Source organism: Caenorhabditis elegans, chromosome X (assembly GCF_000002985.6).
Source record: "Caenorhabditis elegans chromosome X".
NCBI classification, from domain to species: domain Eukaryota; kingdom Metazoa; phylum Nematoda; class Chromadorea; order Rhabditida; family Rhabditidae; genus Caenorhabditis; species Caenorhabditis elegans.
The window spans coordinates 3210346-3223860 of record NC_003284.9 but is presented as its reverse complement, the minus strand read 5'-3'; the positions used below and the strand labels follow the sequence as shown (position 1 = coordinate 3223860).

The window sequence follows — 13515 nt, the reverse complement described above, 5'->3', positions numbered from 1 at the left end:
TAAGAATGTTAAAGCCGTAGTTAAAAAAATCAGCTCACTTTTTGAAATATGAGTGGCAATAAGAAGTTATGTGTCTTGTGTGAATTTTTTGAATCATGAATAACATTTAAAGATTGTAGGGAGTGTTTTTTATCGCCGTTGTTAGAAAAAAAAAACATAGATTAGTACATGGAAAAATGAACAAATGAATATTCTAGAACCCATTTTAATTTTTTTTCTGCTGAATACAATCCAGTTTTATTACACAAGGTACCTGGTGTCCATTAATAGAGCTGCCTTATCAGGACATTCATACAAACACACCAAAATCTGCTGATCATGATCAGTGTCTCGCTGAGAGAAATGCCCGATGGGGTGGTGGTCTGACGGACAATCGGATACCAGTTAGAAAAGACTCCTTGCGAAGGTCATTTTTATTCCGAACCACATCTTCTCCTTAATAAAACAATTGGTTGTGAGACGTGGGGGGGGGGGGTGAGTAGGGCCACCATGTCCAGTGTCTCATCCCGAACCTAAACCTTTGTCTCCTTACCCTCTCCGCACATCCTTCCTCCTCTATACCTCCCCACACTCCCATACACACAGTTTTTCTCGCGCACATCCTCAACACCGATTTATTGATTGCCTTTGACGTGTTACATTCCATTTGTATAATAATTGTGTATGTGTGTGTGTTTGTTGGAATTGGGGGATCCTCTTACTTTTTGTTTTGTTTATTAGTTTTGAGTTCTGATTCGTATACACAAAAATTTTTTTGAGAGAAATATTATGCTTCCGCATTGCTCTAAACTCTCATTTTTCAATAGTCGTGCTTTAGTTTCTTTTTTTGTCGATGGACTGGCGATATGCAAAAAAAATTACTTGCATATATTTTGGATTTTTCAGACTATGGTTTAACCGTCTGTCTTTTTTTTTGGATTATTTTTGAATTAGTTTCAAAAAAAAATGGCTCGAAATTTTCAACTAAAAAGCATGTATAGAACATAAGATGTATAGAACATTTCGGCTCTGTAATTTTCAAAAAAATTTTGTTGTAAAAAAATTCATTACTTCAAATCTGGCGCGAGAATTGCCGACAACCAATTCTACAAATTGAACCAGGTTTTCTGACATTTTTCATCAAAATTTAGTGATAAAATATGAAAAACTATTTACTTTAGCTGGAAAAATTTTTATTTTAGTTGAAACACTTGCAAAAATGCTCTAAAAATGTCTGAAAGTTAAAAATTTGAAAAAAAAAATTATTTTACAGATTATCGAAACTTTTTTCAGAAATTTCCAACTTTTGACCATTTTTTTCCAAATTTTTAAACTAAAATAAATACAATTCTCAGACGAATAAAATATTTTTCTATATCGAGTTTTGACAAATAAGTTTTGAAAAATATTTAAACTTGTTGCAATTGTTTATTTTTGTTTTGTATTCTTCTTTCTTTTCCTTGATTTCTTTTTTCTAACTGCAATCAAAAAAATATATACGTCTTGAATTTTTTTAAAATATTTTATTTACTACTTCCATAATTGTTGACCCTCTAAAAACTAATACGGATAATGAATAGTATAAAAATAATAAGTACAATTGCATGACACCAACTTGTTTTAATTTCTACACCATCTTCTTTGCCTTTGTTTTTTTCTTCCACTAATTCTGTTGCCTTGTCAGTTTCATTCTGTCTCATTATCTCTATCACCACTCCTTCACATTATCATTGTCGCTAATCTCGGTTTCTTGTCGCTAGACTAATTTCCGGGACCCAAAAAACATTGCTAGCAGCTTGATTATCGTTTTCTTATATAAAATTTTGATCTTCCAATAATTGCGACTTTTCAAGAGATAATTTTTTTTCAAAATCCAGGAAGGCACAATTCGAACGGCCGTGTTCGAAGTAGTATCTAGCGGGACGGTGACCTTGCGAATGAATTTCCTACATTGCATCAACCTCATTCCACTGTCTTTTCCTTTTTCAATCAATCTTCTCCCAATTTTTTTTCTGCTACTACATTCTCTCTATCCATTTTCAACTAATTTTACATATATTGTTTTCTCCAACCGTCTAACAAAATCAAAGGTTTTTCTAGCCGTCTCGTCGGTACTTTTTGGGATGTATTCAACCTGTTTTTACTTTTAAACAGCTTTCATTTTCCTCGTTGTGGGAAAATTGACGCCATGGGAAATAATGACGTTCAGTTGATTTTTGTTATATTTTCTGGATTATATGTTTTCAAATCAAATAACTGTAGTGATTTGTTTAAAAAAATTTTAAACTTTTCATTAAACTGTTAGATTCCAAGAAGTAAAGAAGTATTGTTATTTTTCTTCCCATCTCTTATTGTATCTTTCGTTTTTTTTCTTCATTATTCTTTTCGTCACCATTTTTTTGCCCCCGTTTTCCAGTCTCTTTTCCGAAAAACTACCACACCCTTAATATTTCTCCGTTTTCTGTGAAACTCTGCAGTATTAGTTTCCGAGTTTTTTTTTGTGTCGTTCCAGAATCCGCATCTCTTTTCCAATCTCATTTCGGATGATGTTTCATTTTTTTCCGTTTGGTCGGCACCGTTACCTCTCATTTCCATATTCGTTTACCTTTGTCATCACATTCCATTTATCATTTCTTCGTTTCCCTTTTGTGTCTTTTGGAAAAGCCAAAACTGTTCGAGAATCTGTACTTTTGAGAACGACATAAACGCTTTTGAACTGAGAAAATTCTTGAATTTTGTGAAGAGACTTCATTTATTTTTTTATTTCCTTTGCTCACAAGCAGTGACATAATTTTTTTTATTTCAAAGAAAATTTTTTTCTTAAGCATATGATTTCAGAAACCTATACAAGTATAGTTTGCTCAGTTAAGAAAGTCTCAGAAATTGGCAATGTGTTGTAAAAGTGGCTTTTGGTTTTGATTCACAAAATAAATCTTGTCACTGTAAGGGAAGATTTCCTTCCGCATCCATTCACAGTGTACACAGATAATGCCGTCAGATATAAACGCTTGGCAGAATATAGACGAGGCTTTTGTCATTCGATGTTCAGTTTAGCTTTGTTTTAGTCTTAGAAATTGGTTTAAGGTTTCGTTTTTTTAAATACTGAATTTTCTCTATTAATTTTGCCCCTTATTGTTCAACTTTTACAGCCAAAATCGCATTTTTTGTTATTCTAATACAAAAATTGTCATCCTGACGAAAAATACGTTTTTCCTATAGGGTAATTTCTCCAAGCGATTTTTTTTTGACTGTGGGTTTCACATTTCCTATTGAAAATTTTTTAAAAATAATTACAGATTTGTTAACTCAATTTCTTGCACATTGAATAGTTATTGTTTCCTTCCTTCTGTTTTTTAATTAATTCAAACTCGAAAAGCTTCCTATTTCAGTTTAAGTACTTAATTTCTGATTCCTGAATGTGTTTATCAAAACTTGCAGTTTGTTTATAACTTTTGCAAATTCTTTTTGAGTTTTCAATACCTTCCTTCAATTGCAACATTTTCTATATTTTCAGGGCATGACGGGTTGAATAGAATCAACAGGATCAGTGAGAGAAACCATCGTCAGAAGAACTCAGACCAATCTTAAATGGCTACGCGTTACTGGGGTGACGAAAAACACCCGGACGCAATATATGCTGTATATTTACGTAAGGTTCGATATGTGCCGCCACAAGGATACGAAGGTGTTCCGGTATGTACATTTCACTGCTGCTTTTCAGGAAGAAAAATACTACATACATATATACACACACACACAAAAAACATTTTTCTTGACGCTAGTAGGCTTGGCCCAATAAAATGAAATTGGAATGGAAGAACGTATATGCTTTGTGATCACAATCTTGCATTTCGAAGTAGTCCAGATGGTTGTAAGATACAGTTTCTCGACCCATTTCACGGGGGGTGAATTGTTCTTTTTCCCATTCATACCTTTTCCGTCTTCCGACCACATCACCTTATTTCCTGTCCCCCACAGATTGTCTTATCGCATATTGTTTTTGCAAACCTAAACATTGCCGCAGATATGAGACTCAGGAAAACCAGCGTTTTTACGGTAACTTTTTAGAATCTTTTTAGGTATTTCTAAAATATTTTCAAAAGTGCTATGCATTGGGTGATTACAAAATTGGTCATTTGGTAAAACTTTTCTTTCTGTGATTTTGCATTGATCCAAAATTTGTTAATCCTCCTTTTCCCCTTTTTCCTATAGATGAAGCTGAGTGCCACTTATTTTTTTCCGTTCTTCGCGAATTCTTCTCACATTTCTGGAACTCTGGAACATTCTACGTATTATTCACAATTCTCAAAATCACATGAAAACTCAGAAAAAGTTTTGAAACATGGCAAAAGCTTGTGAATCCTGTGGCCATAGAAAATAAAACATTTGCCACATATAACATAGTGACGAATATTTGACACGCGACCACTGAGCTCCAGTTTCGTTGCTAGAATTACGAAAGGATGAACGTTTGGAGCAGTCTTAGGCTTCATTCCTATAGTCTTGATTTTGAAGACAGATGCTCAAAATTTGCTCATTATATTAGCTCGGTAAGCATTTTTTCGAGGAATTGGATATGAAAAAATTGTTTTTCTGAATTTGTTTAAAGTTCCCAGTGATAATTTGCGATTTTTGATAATATTAAAACTCTGGAAATAGAGCTTTCAAGTAAGTTTAAAGCAAAAAAATTGTTTTTTTTCAAGTTTAACCTAGTTCTAGGAATACCCAATTTTTATATTTTAAGTCATACGAATATATTGTATTTTGATTTAGTTTTGCATTTAAAAAAATACTAAGGCATTTGCATTTAATCTTGGACAAATTAACTAGTTTTTGGATTTTAAAAAAATTTTGAATAAAGGGTAGAATAATACATGCTTTTGAATTTTCAAATTTGCCTAATAAAAACGGCGCAGATTTTACATAACAACTAGTTTATTGAAAACTATTTGTTAGCTTTTTTAGCTTTTTTTTTTTAATTGCTAAATAAGTTACTAATTCAGTAAGATCAACTTTACTTATTATATATCCCTACAATATAGATATTTGTTCAATTGTAGCATCTTATTTATCAGTACTTGATGTCAGAGCAAGTTGGTCTTATCGCGGTTTTTTTTCGACCAACTATATGACTCATTGCGCAATCAGTAACTTTTGGGTGTCCACCGGAAAGCGCCTTTCCCAAACAATGCTCTTATTGTTCCAAAAAAAAATTATCAACATATGTGTTGCTTTCTCCTAATTCATTTTTTAAATCAGATAATACACTCCGCCGGAGCGCGTTATCTGTCCTTCCAACACCAAAAAATGTGTCTATCCTCATTACGTCTTGTTTTTGCTTTGGCAAAGCCTCGTTTTCTCTCTCTCTTTCGCTCTTATTTCAGTCGGTCTCTCTCTCTTTTCCGCTTGAATACGATCCGTCTTATCACTTTCTATTTGCCATTTTGATATCGAATGAGAAGGAGGCAGAAGAAGGAGCGAAGGAAGGCAAGAAATCGAGAGATTGTAACGTTTGTAGCAGATGTTAGACGTTGGAAAAAAGGTGGCTGGGTAACGCGTACTTCTAACTATTTTCGCCCCCACTCACAACCGAGGTCTTCCTCTCCATTTCCAATTCTGGGCCCCCCGTGTCCTCCGTCAACTGTCGGGCAGCCGCCGCCGCCGCCGCCAACAGTAAATCTCATCGGTTTCAATTCGGAAAAGGAATTGGCGGAGAAGAAGGCGAAGTGAAACGAAGCGACATCTAGAACTCCCCATACCTCACTCCCTCACAATAACCTCTTCGGAATCGAGGGCGACCGTCATAAAGCCATCTTTTCTATCCGAACACTTAGAGTAACAAACAAATACCATGACGACACGTACTTTTGCCCGCTTTTTGTCATCTGCCGGTTATTCACCGTCTGCCAAGATGCGCTCGTCATCTATTCAACAACTCTATATTATCATGACGGTAAGTACGTTATTCTTCTTCTTATTCTTATTCTTCCCATTTTTTCTTCCTACTTTTCAATTGTTTTTTATATTAGCTTTCTTCCGTTGCATATCTCTTTACTTTTCCCGTCAGCTAGAATATTTTTCACCAAGCACATCAACACATCTGTTTACGTTTCACATCTGTGATTTTGAATTCATTCTTGGTGCCAGATATTCCGTACCAGGTGGGTGATTTTGTCACGCTTTTTCACAATTCTACTCGTTCGGTTGTACAGAAGGAGGTTTATGAACAGCTGGATTACTGGTTTTACTGCTTGTTGACCTAGATTAAAGGTGCACTTTTACCATTTCAACCACCCATATATGTTGGACAGCTTTTATTCATCATGTGGGCTTTTACAATTTCTAGAGCACTTTGTATATGTTTTGATTCTTGCTCCACTTTTCATCATTATCTGTCCTGTTCCTCTTCCTCGTTTCTCTTCTTGTCATTTAGTTCAACTCAATCATCTGTCACTATCGATATAAATTACACGAGAGAGGCAGTTCTCCTCGCTAATGCTAATTCTAATTTTCATTTTCGTATTTCCCGCTACTACTACCACCACCACCACAAAGTCTCCTCGCCAAAACCAATGAAACGTTTCTTTGTGACACACACAAAAAAAAATAATGTTCGTGCGTCAGTGAGATTTGGTGTTCCGACGACGACAGGTTTGTTGAAAACTTTGCACGCACATACATACACACCATTAGACTGTTCCATGATCTGATCTTGTCAGCCGTTCGGATAATGTTCTTGAGACATCATGCATAACTGTTTCCAGAAATGTATGTAATCGTTTTGTATGATGACTGACTGAATGACTAAATGAAGGCAGTAAAAATGGAGATGGCTAGGAAGACATCAATTTATCAAATACTAATTTAGATTCTCAGAAAGCATATATATTGCAAACATTTGTTCCATCAATCAAGATTCTCCAGTGAAATGAATCACTATTGGATTTGCATGTGTTTCTTCAGGAGGATATTTCGCAATCTCAAAAGCAACTTCGAACTTTTTGAATAGGTCCCTACAGAAAATTTACCGGCTCTCTGAGCAAGAAAAAGTCGATCTGAAAATTTTCGCTCAACTTTCGAGCCACGAAATTTATGTTTTAAAACTTGATTTTTGGAGTACGAACAATGTGAAAATGATCAAAACCAGGTAAAAAAATGAAAAAATATCATGGTATAACTTTAAAAAATTTTGGACAGTTTTTTTTTATTATTTTCTAGTCTAAAATTGGTGAAAACTGAGTTTGCGCCACTTTTTTTTTAGAAATGTAAAGCACTGACGCATGTTTGAACCTCTACAGTGTGGGATTATGAATACTTCAAACATTATTGGCTGATAAAGAAGAAACGTTTTTTGTGCGATTGACGACTTCTGAAAAAAGCGGGAAACTGAATTTTCTCTTTAGCTGAAGATTAAAAAAATTGTTCCAAAATTGGTTTTAGTTTCATTTTAATAAATGGGCATTTTCTCAACTTGATCAATAAAACTACAGTTATTTTTTGAATAATTTTGGTTTATTCCAAAAGCCTCATCTCACAGGTTAACTGCCCAAAGAACACATTTTTAGAAAAAAAAAAATTATTTTGACAAGAAAAGTACTCCAAAGCTTCAGATCGACTTTTTTCGTTCAAAGTTCTCAAAGTGCAAAGCTAATTACTCTGTTGTAACGTGTCTAAAATTGAGTTCAATTTTTTTCCGTATCTTGGAATTTATTTGGAACAGCTGTTACAGTTATCGAACATAATTAAACAAACGCCTATAAAATTCATTATGCCAAAACCTTTTGTACATAAAAGACACGACCTTTTTTCAACTATCTACACACCCCGTACTCTATATACTGAATGCTCATGTTTATTCGCTGTCGTTTTTTTTTCTTTTGGCGTGTGCTCTATTACACGGCAAGATGACTCAAACCGCCCCTCTCAATTTCTTCTTTAACACCACAGAGTTCTTCTCGTTCTTTTTTCATCATCCGGACACAACACATGTTCACTTTTTTTTCTGCTCGTTCGCCCTTTTGCCCTTCTTCTTCTCGTTAGCGACTCGAGTTTATTGGACAAGAAATCTTGTTTGCACTACCCACCAGTCAATTGCCATTAGTCGCGGCCCGACACAAGTTGCCGAAACTTCTTTTGGCCTAGAAAAGTTGAAACTTTTTGCTTCAATAAGCGGATTATTGGAAATGAAGACGCGCGAATATTTCCGAGGCATTCGCGCACCCATTTTGCTTTTCTTTTGCATTGAAATACCCAAAATTGTGTGTGTATCGATCGTTGGTCTCATTGGCCAATTCCGGTATCAATTCCTCATCAGTTCCTTTCTTTTTCATTCCTGCGAAATGTGCATTTTGTCGTAACGTAAAGAAACGTTTATCATCTTCAGCAATATCACATGCAATACTTCACATTTGACAAAATTACTAGAAATTTCTCCAGACTACCGGTTAGTAATCAAATAATATAGAAACTGTCAAGGTTATTAATAAACCACATAGCTATTGTGCGCACGCCACTTTCATTCAATTCATTTTCTTTATTACAGAGGTATCGAGCAATCGATCCGGATCGACCTAAAACTGAAAGCAGTGAAATGTCGGGTGCAGACCATTTGGAATGGGAATCCGTAAAAGAAAAATTGATCAAAGCTGGAACCGTCGAACGGCTTGTGGTAATTACAGTTGAATGAGAGAAAACATAATACGATAATTTGTTTTTTCTTGCAGGAATGTCTGGTTGGCAGCGATGACATGATGGATTCGCGTCATTTCAATGTCTTTTTCGCAACTTATCGTTCGTTCACCGATTCTGCCATAGTCTTGGACTGGTTAGTTGAATTGTCTTGGAGAATAAATTAATCGGTTATAATACCCCCACCATTTTCAGTTTGTTGCGGAGGTACGAAACACTGGAAAATGAAGTGAACGGCAGCACATCAGCTTTGTTGGTTCAAAAGTGAGTTGATTGTCCTTGTTTATTGCAAAATTTGAAACACGAGATAATAATTTTTAAAAAACTCATTAAGCATTTTCGTCCTTTGTGAATTTAAAGGTATTGTCAGTGAAAAAATTTAAAAAACCACTCATCCTACTAAAATTTTACAAAAAAAAATGTAATTTTTCATATTTATGTAATTTTGAAAAACAACCAAAAATTTTATTTCTACACTTTTTGCAATTTGAAAATGTTTCGATTGTTTGCTATCGAATAATTACAAATTTAAACCAGCAGCAATGCTCAAAGTTTCCCAAAAATTATACTTTTCTGGAAACTGTGACCGAAATTTTTGAATACTTTAGAAATTTTGGACAGTGTTATAAGAATATTTTGTCTTGTTAGACTACATGTGTTTAAAAAAATATATCCACTGGCGATACTCCGAACTGCAATTTCAGTCGATAAGTGATCAAGCATTTCAACAAAAATTCCAATAAAATTCAAAAATGTTTTAAATGGAGATAGTTGTGAAAAAAAAATCCCGGCTGCCACGTCACACAAAAAGGAAAAATTAGAGTCTCTTTGGAAATGGATACTTCACCTCATTTTTGTGAAAAAAATATATTTTCGAAAAATTTAAAATAAATTTGAATATAAGAAATGACATTTTGAAACTGTAAAAAAACTTGTACTCAAGACTGATAATTATGAATGAAAATATTAATTTTTAAAAATGTATGGTTTTAATAATGCATAAACATTTTGTTCAGTGATCCGAATCTCATCTTTGAAAAAATCTAGATACAGAGAATTGATCCAAAAGATTGTTGTACTTAAAATAATAATAATTTACTTTTCAGCTCTATCCGACAAATTGTGATGTGCTGGCTCGAAACATATCCAGAAGACTTTTATGATTCGGACAAAGATTTCGCCATGCTCAGCAGCCTTCTCGACTTTGGCGGTCGCAATAAGCTCACCGAATTACGGGCTAAAGCTCGAAAGCAAAGAGAAGTGTTCAAACGAATCTATGATGAAGGTGGAATGCAAGCCGCTCTTCCATCACTTGGCCAGTACGTTGCTGACATGGGATTTGACCCTTCCGACTATCCTAATAATATCAAAGAGCGCGTCAAAATGTTTGATGTTGGAAAAGAGAATTGCGTGCAAATTGCCGAGCAACTGACGTTTTGGGATGCGGTAAGTCTATTTGATACGTGATTTATAATCAAGGTAGAACATTTTTCAGGCACTCTTCAAAGAATTATTAATACACCAGTGCCAGGGATGTGTTTGGTCGAAGCGGAGAACTGCTGGAGAACGAGTTTACACCGTGAAAGCTACGATTGAACAGTTCAACTCAGTGTCTCAAAGAGTGATGACAAGCATTGTTCTACCGGATTGCCGGCCCGAATACCGCGCGAAGATAATCAGCAAGTGGATCGACATTGCACGCGAGTTGAGAGCTCTCAAGAATTTTTCATCCCTTAAAGCTGTTTTGTCAAGTCTTCAGTCTGAGCCTGTACATCGGTTGAAATCTGCCTGGAACTCAGTTCCAAAGTAGGTTCATTAAAACCTTTTTTTTAAGTTTGCAAAACAAAAAAAAAGAAAATATTTTCCAGCCGTTCCATATCACAATTTCGAGAGCTATCTTCGATTTATGAGACGGACGAAGATGGAGATCAAGGAAACGCGAGAAAGATTCTAGAACAGGAGGGTACCGCGAAAAGCTCCCCACTTCGACGTCCACAACTTATTCAAAATTGCCGGCGGACAAAAAGTGATGTGAACTTGGCCGAATGTCAGGGAACGGTCCCATATTTGGGAAACTTTTTGACGGATTTGGCAATGGTTGATGAGAGTACCCCGGATTATACACCAGAGAATCTGATAAATTTTGAAAAGCGAAGGAAAGAGTTTGAAGTTCTTGCCAAGTTGCGACTATTCCAGTCGGCGGCACGTGCTTATAATATCCCGATGGATCGAATGTTCTGCGCGTGGTTCTTCTTTCTGCCCTGCTTAGATGAAAATGAATGTTTCAATCGATCGTTGGAGATTGAGAAGCCTCCAATGCACTCCACTCCAGATCTTTCATCATCAAGAATCAATAGTAGCATGCTGAGTAATGGATCACAAAGCACGCCGGTCAAAAAGTGAGTATTTTTTATTTTTAAGCGATTTAAACTTTATTTTAACGTTTCTACATTTCAGCTCAACTTTGTCAAGGCTCTTCAATTCATCGAGGACTAGTGAGGATAGCGGAAGTCACAATGGTAACGGCACGTGGCATCAACATTCGCATTCCTACTCTTCATCTACAAACTCGCAAATTCCATCGATAAACACTGGAAGTTCGCTGAACATTTCCGACGGAGGAGTTCCACAGCACTCCCGCGATAGTGGCCTGCAATGTGAAGACTGGATAGATGGACGATTGGATGGTGGGCCGCCGGGGCCTGTACCACTTTCGGGAACATCTACACTACCGCGTGGATCTAATACGAATACGCCATCTAGTGCAAACGCGTCGTGGACTGGTGGAAGCGAGTTCACGCCGTCTTCGCTGTTTCCCTACAGTCATAGTAGGAGTAAAAGTGGAGAATCGTCGTTGCAAGAAGTGAAGACTTCAATGTCGACAAGAGCCAGTGCGGATGGAACTGTAAGTGACGTTACAAGCAATTTTTTCCTGTTACTACTTTTTTTAAATTGTTACCACCTAGTTTAAAATATAATTTGATTTGAAAAATATAGTTTTCTGAAATCTGAAAGTTATAACTTTCCATGTTCAAGTAAAATGATACTGCAAAATTTTATTTGAACATGCTGTTTGAATGCTTGCTATAAAAAATAGTATTCGTTTCAGCTGAAAAATTTTGAAAAATGCTCAAAAATTGTCATAAAGTTGAAAATCGCTGTTGAAATTTCTGATAAATGGCCAAAATTGTTGTAAAGCAATTTTCAATTTTCAGTATCTGTCAACTTAAACAAAACCTATTTCCAAATAAGCTTCCAATTGCCGCGATCTCTCGATTAAAAACCACACACGTTAAAATTAAATTAAAAATGCATTGAATTATAAATTTTGACTAAACATTATAGCCTTTTTTATGGTTTTAAAATGACATTCCCCAAGCATGAGAATAGAAAAATCATCCACGCTTTTGCCTATAAAATTGATTTAAAAATTTAATTTTGTGGGTTAAAAATCACAAGTACCAAATTTTTATCAAAAAAGAATTGGCTGATCAAAAAATCTACTAGATCACTTAATGAGAAACTCGCTGAACTTCAAGTTACATGGTAATTCAAATTTTTGTTATTTTCAGAGTGGAACCCAATCGCTGTCCCGGAGTGCTACACCTATCAGAACGCGACTTGCCGAAGTATTCGATTCGAAAGTGTTTTCACATCAGAAAAAGGGCAGCGACGCTTCAAGTTGCTCATCTTCATCTTCTCTCTCTGCAAATGGAAATTCGCAAGCACAAAATTCGTTTTATCTAGCAAGAGTCGGACTTGACGATGATCTTCAGAATACTGACGGTGCAAATTATAAATGCATTAAGGTAAGACAAATTTGGAGTTACTCTGATCAAAAAATGAGTTGCTTGGTTCAGATAGAAAATGGAGATCGAATGCCGCAGTTGGTAGCTCGAGCGTTGGAAAAACATTTGATAGAGGATGATAAAAATACGTATCTGCTCGTGCAACTTTTGCCACGTGGCGGTGAATTTGTCCTTCCCGATAATTGCAACCCATTCTATGCGATGGCTCCGGACCCGACGTCGCCGATGTTAAACTTATTGTTAAGGTATGTCACATAATCAATAAATCAATATAAATTAACAATTCAGAAAACGTGACGGAAACGGGACCATTGAAGGTGGTGCCTCACCACAGTTGGGTCCATCGGCCAAAAAACTGAATCGCATGAAGCGAACCAACCTATTGCGATGGAGCAGTGGCTACTTGTAAAGCTCAGTCATACTCTACACCGGTTATTTTTGTTTATATTAGAAAAACCACACAGAATTTATAAGTTTTCTATCTACAAGTACATATTATATTTGTTTCTGCAGTGCCAAGCATATCTTTATTCAAGCAGGTTTTTTTTAAAGAAAAAATGTTTGCATAGAAATATGACTGACCCTTTTTTATCTTTCTTTTCTACGGGTGTTTCAAGCAACAACAAAACTATTAAGACGCCATGTCTCTGCTTTCTTTATGCGCACATTTTTCATAATTATGTGTTCTTTTCTCTGTGATTTCTATGTGCTCTTTCTGGCTCCGAGTCTACAAATTTTATATGCCTTATTTCTTTTTGAGTTCAACCCAATTGCTCCATGTTGATGATTATTACAATTGAAAATGCAGGTGGTGTCATGTCAATTTACTTAACCCGAATCAAGTTGTATACCGAATTAGTTATTTAAAAATGTTTTAAACTATTTCCTTGTGAATAAATTTTATTGTATTTCAAATCTTACAGTGTTTGATTGGAATAATTAGAATGATTGTTCGAAAAACGCAAAATTAATACAAGTAAACTTTGCAATAGTGTTCGCCACTGTTTTATTCCATATTTTTTTTGGGAACATACTATTT

The 13515-nt window shown here is 35.4% G+C and overlaps 1 protein-coding gene and 4 non-coding genes across 6 annotated transcripts; 4 read left to right on the top strand and 1 right to left on the bottom strand.

The window, feature by feature from the left end:
- Positions 1-291: 291 nt before the first annotated feature.
- Positions 292-555, top strand: F28B4.7. Its single transcript, NR_070650.1, has one exon. It is a non-coding gene; the product is annotated as an Unclassified non-coding RNA F28B4.7 (non-coding RNA).
- A 2938-nt stretch (positions 556-3493) lies between these two features.
- Positions 3494-13391, top strand: rgl-1 (Ral guanine nucleotide dissociation stimulator-like 1; the record flags this gene model as incomplete). 2 transcript variants are annotated; one of them, NM_001129668.5, is made up of 12 exons in its annotated part: positions 3568-3672; positions 8363-8422; positions 8522-8647; positions 8703-8803; positions 8863-8931; positions 9774-10113; positions 10163-10473; positions 10536-11066; positions 11125-11572; positions 12240-12476; positions 12528-12721; positions 12765-13386. In NM_001129668.5, the coding sequence occupies 12 exons, from the start codon at positions 3568-3570 to the stop codon at positions 12883-12885; spliced, it is 2643 nt and encodes an 880-aa protein (NP_001123140.1). In that variant the 3' UTR covers positions 12886-13386. The 2 variants fall into 2 exon arrangements, with proteins under 2 accessions (NP_508550.1, NP_001123140.1); NM_076149.8 differs by lacking the exon at positions 8363-8422 and having other exon boundaries at positions 3494-3672; positions 12765-13391.
- On the bottom strand, positions 8022-8153 carry F28B4.9. Its single transcript, NR_070648.1, has one exon. It is a non-coding gene; the product is annotated as an Unclassified non-coding RNA F28B4.9 (non-coding RNA).
- Positions 8022-8153, top strand: F28B4.6. Its single transcript, NR_070649.1, has one exon. It is a non-coding gene; the product is annotated as an Unclassified non-coding RNA F28B4.6 (non-coding RNA).
- Positions 9166-9315, top strand: F28B4.5. Its single transcript, NR_070647.1, has one exon. It is a non-coding gene; the product is annotated as an Unclassified non-coding RNA F28B4.5 (non-coding RNA).
- Positions 13392-13515: the final 124 nt, after the last annotated feature.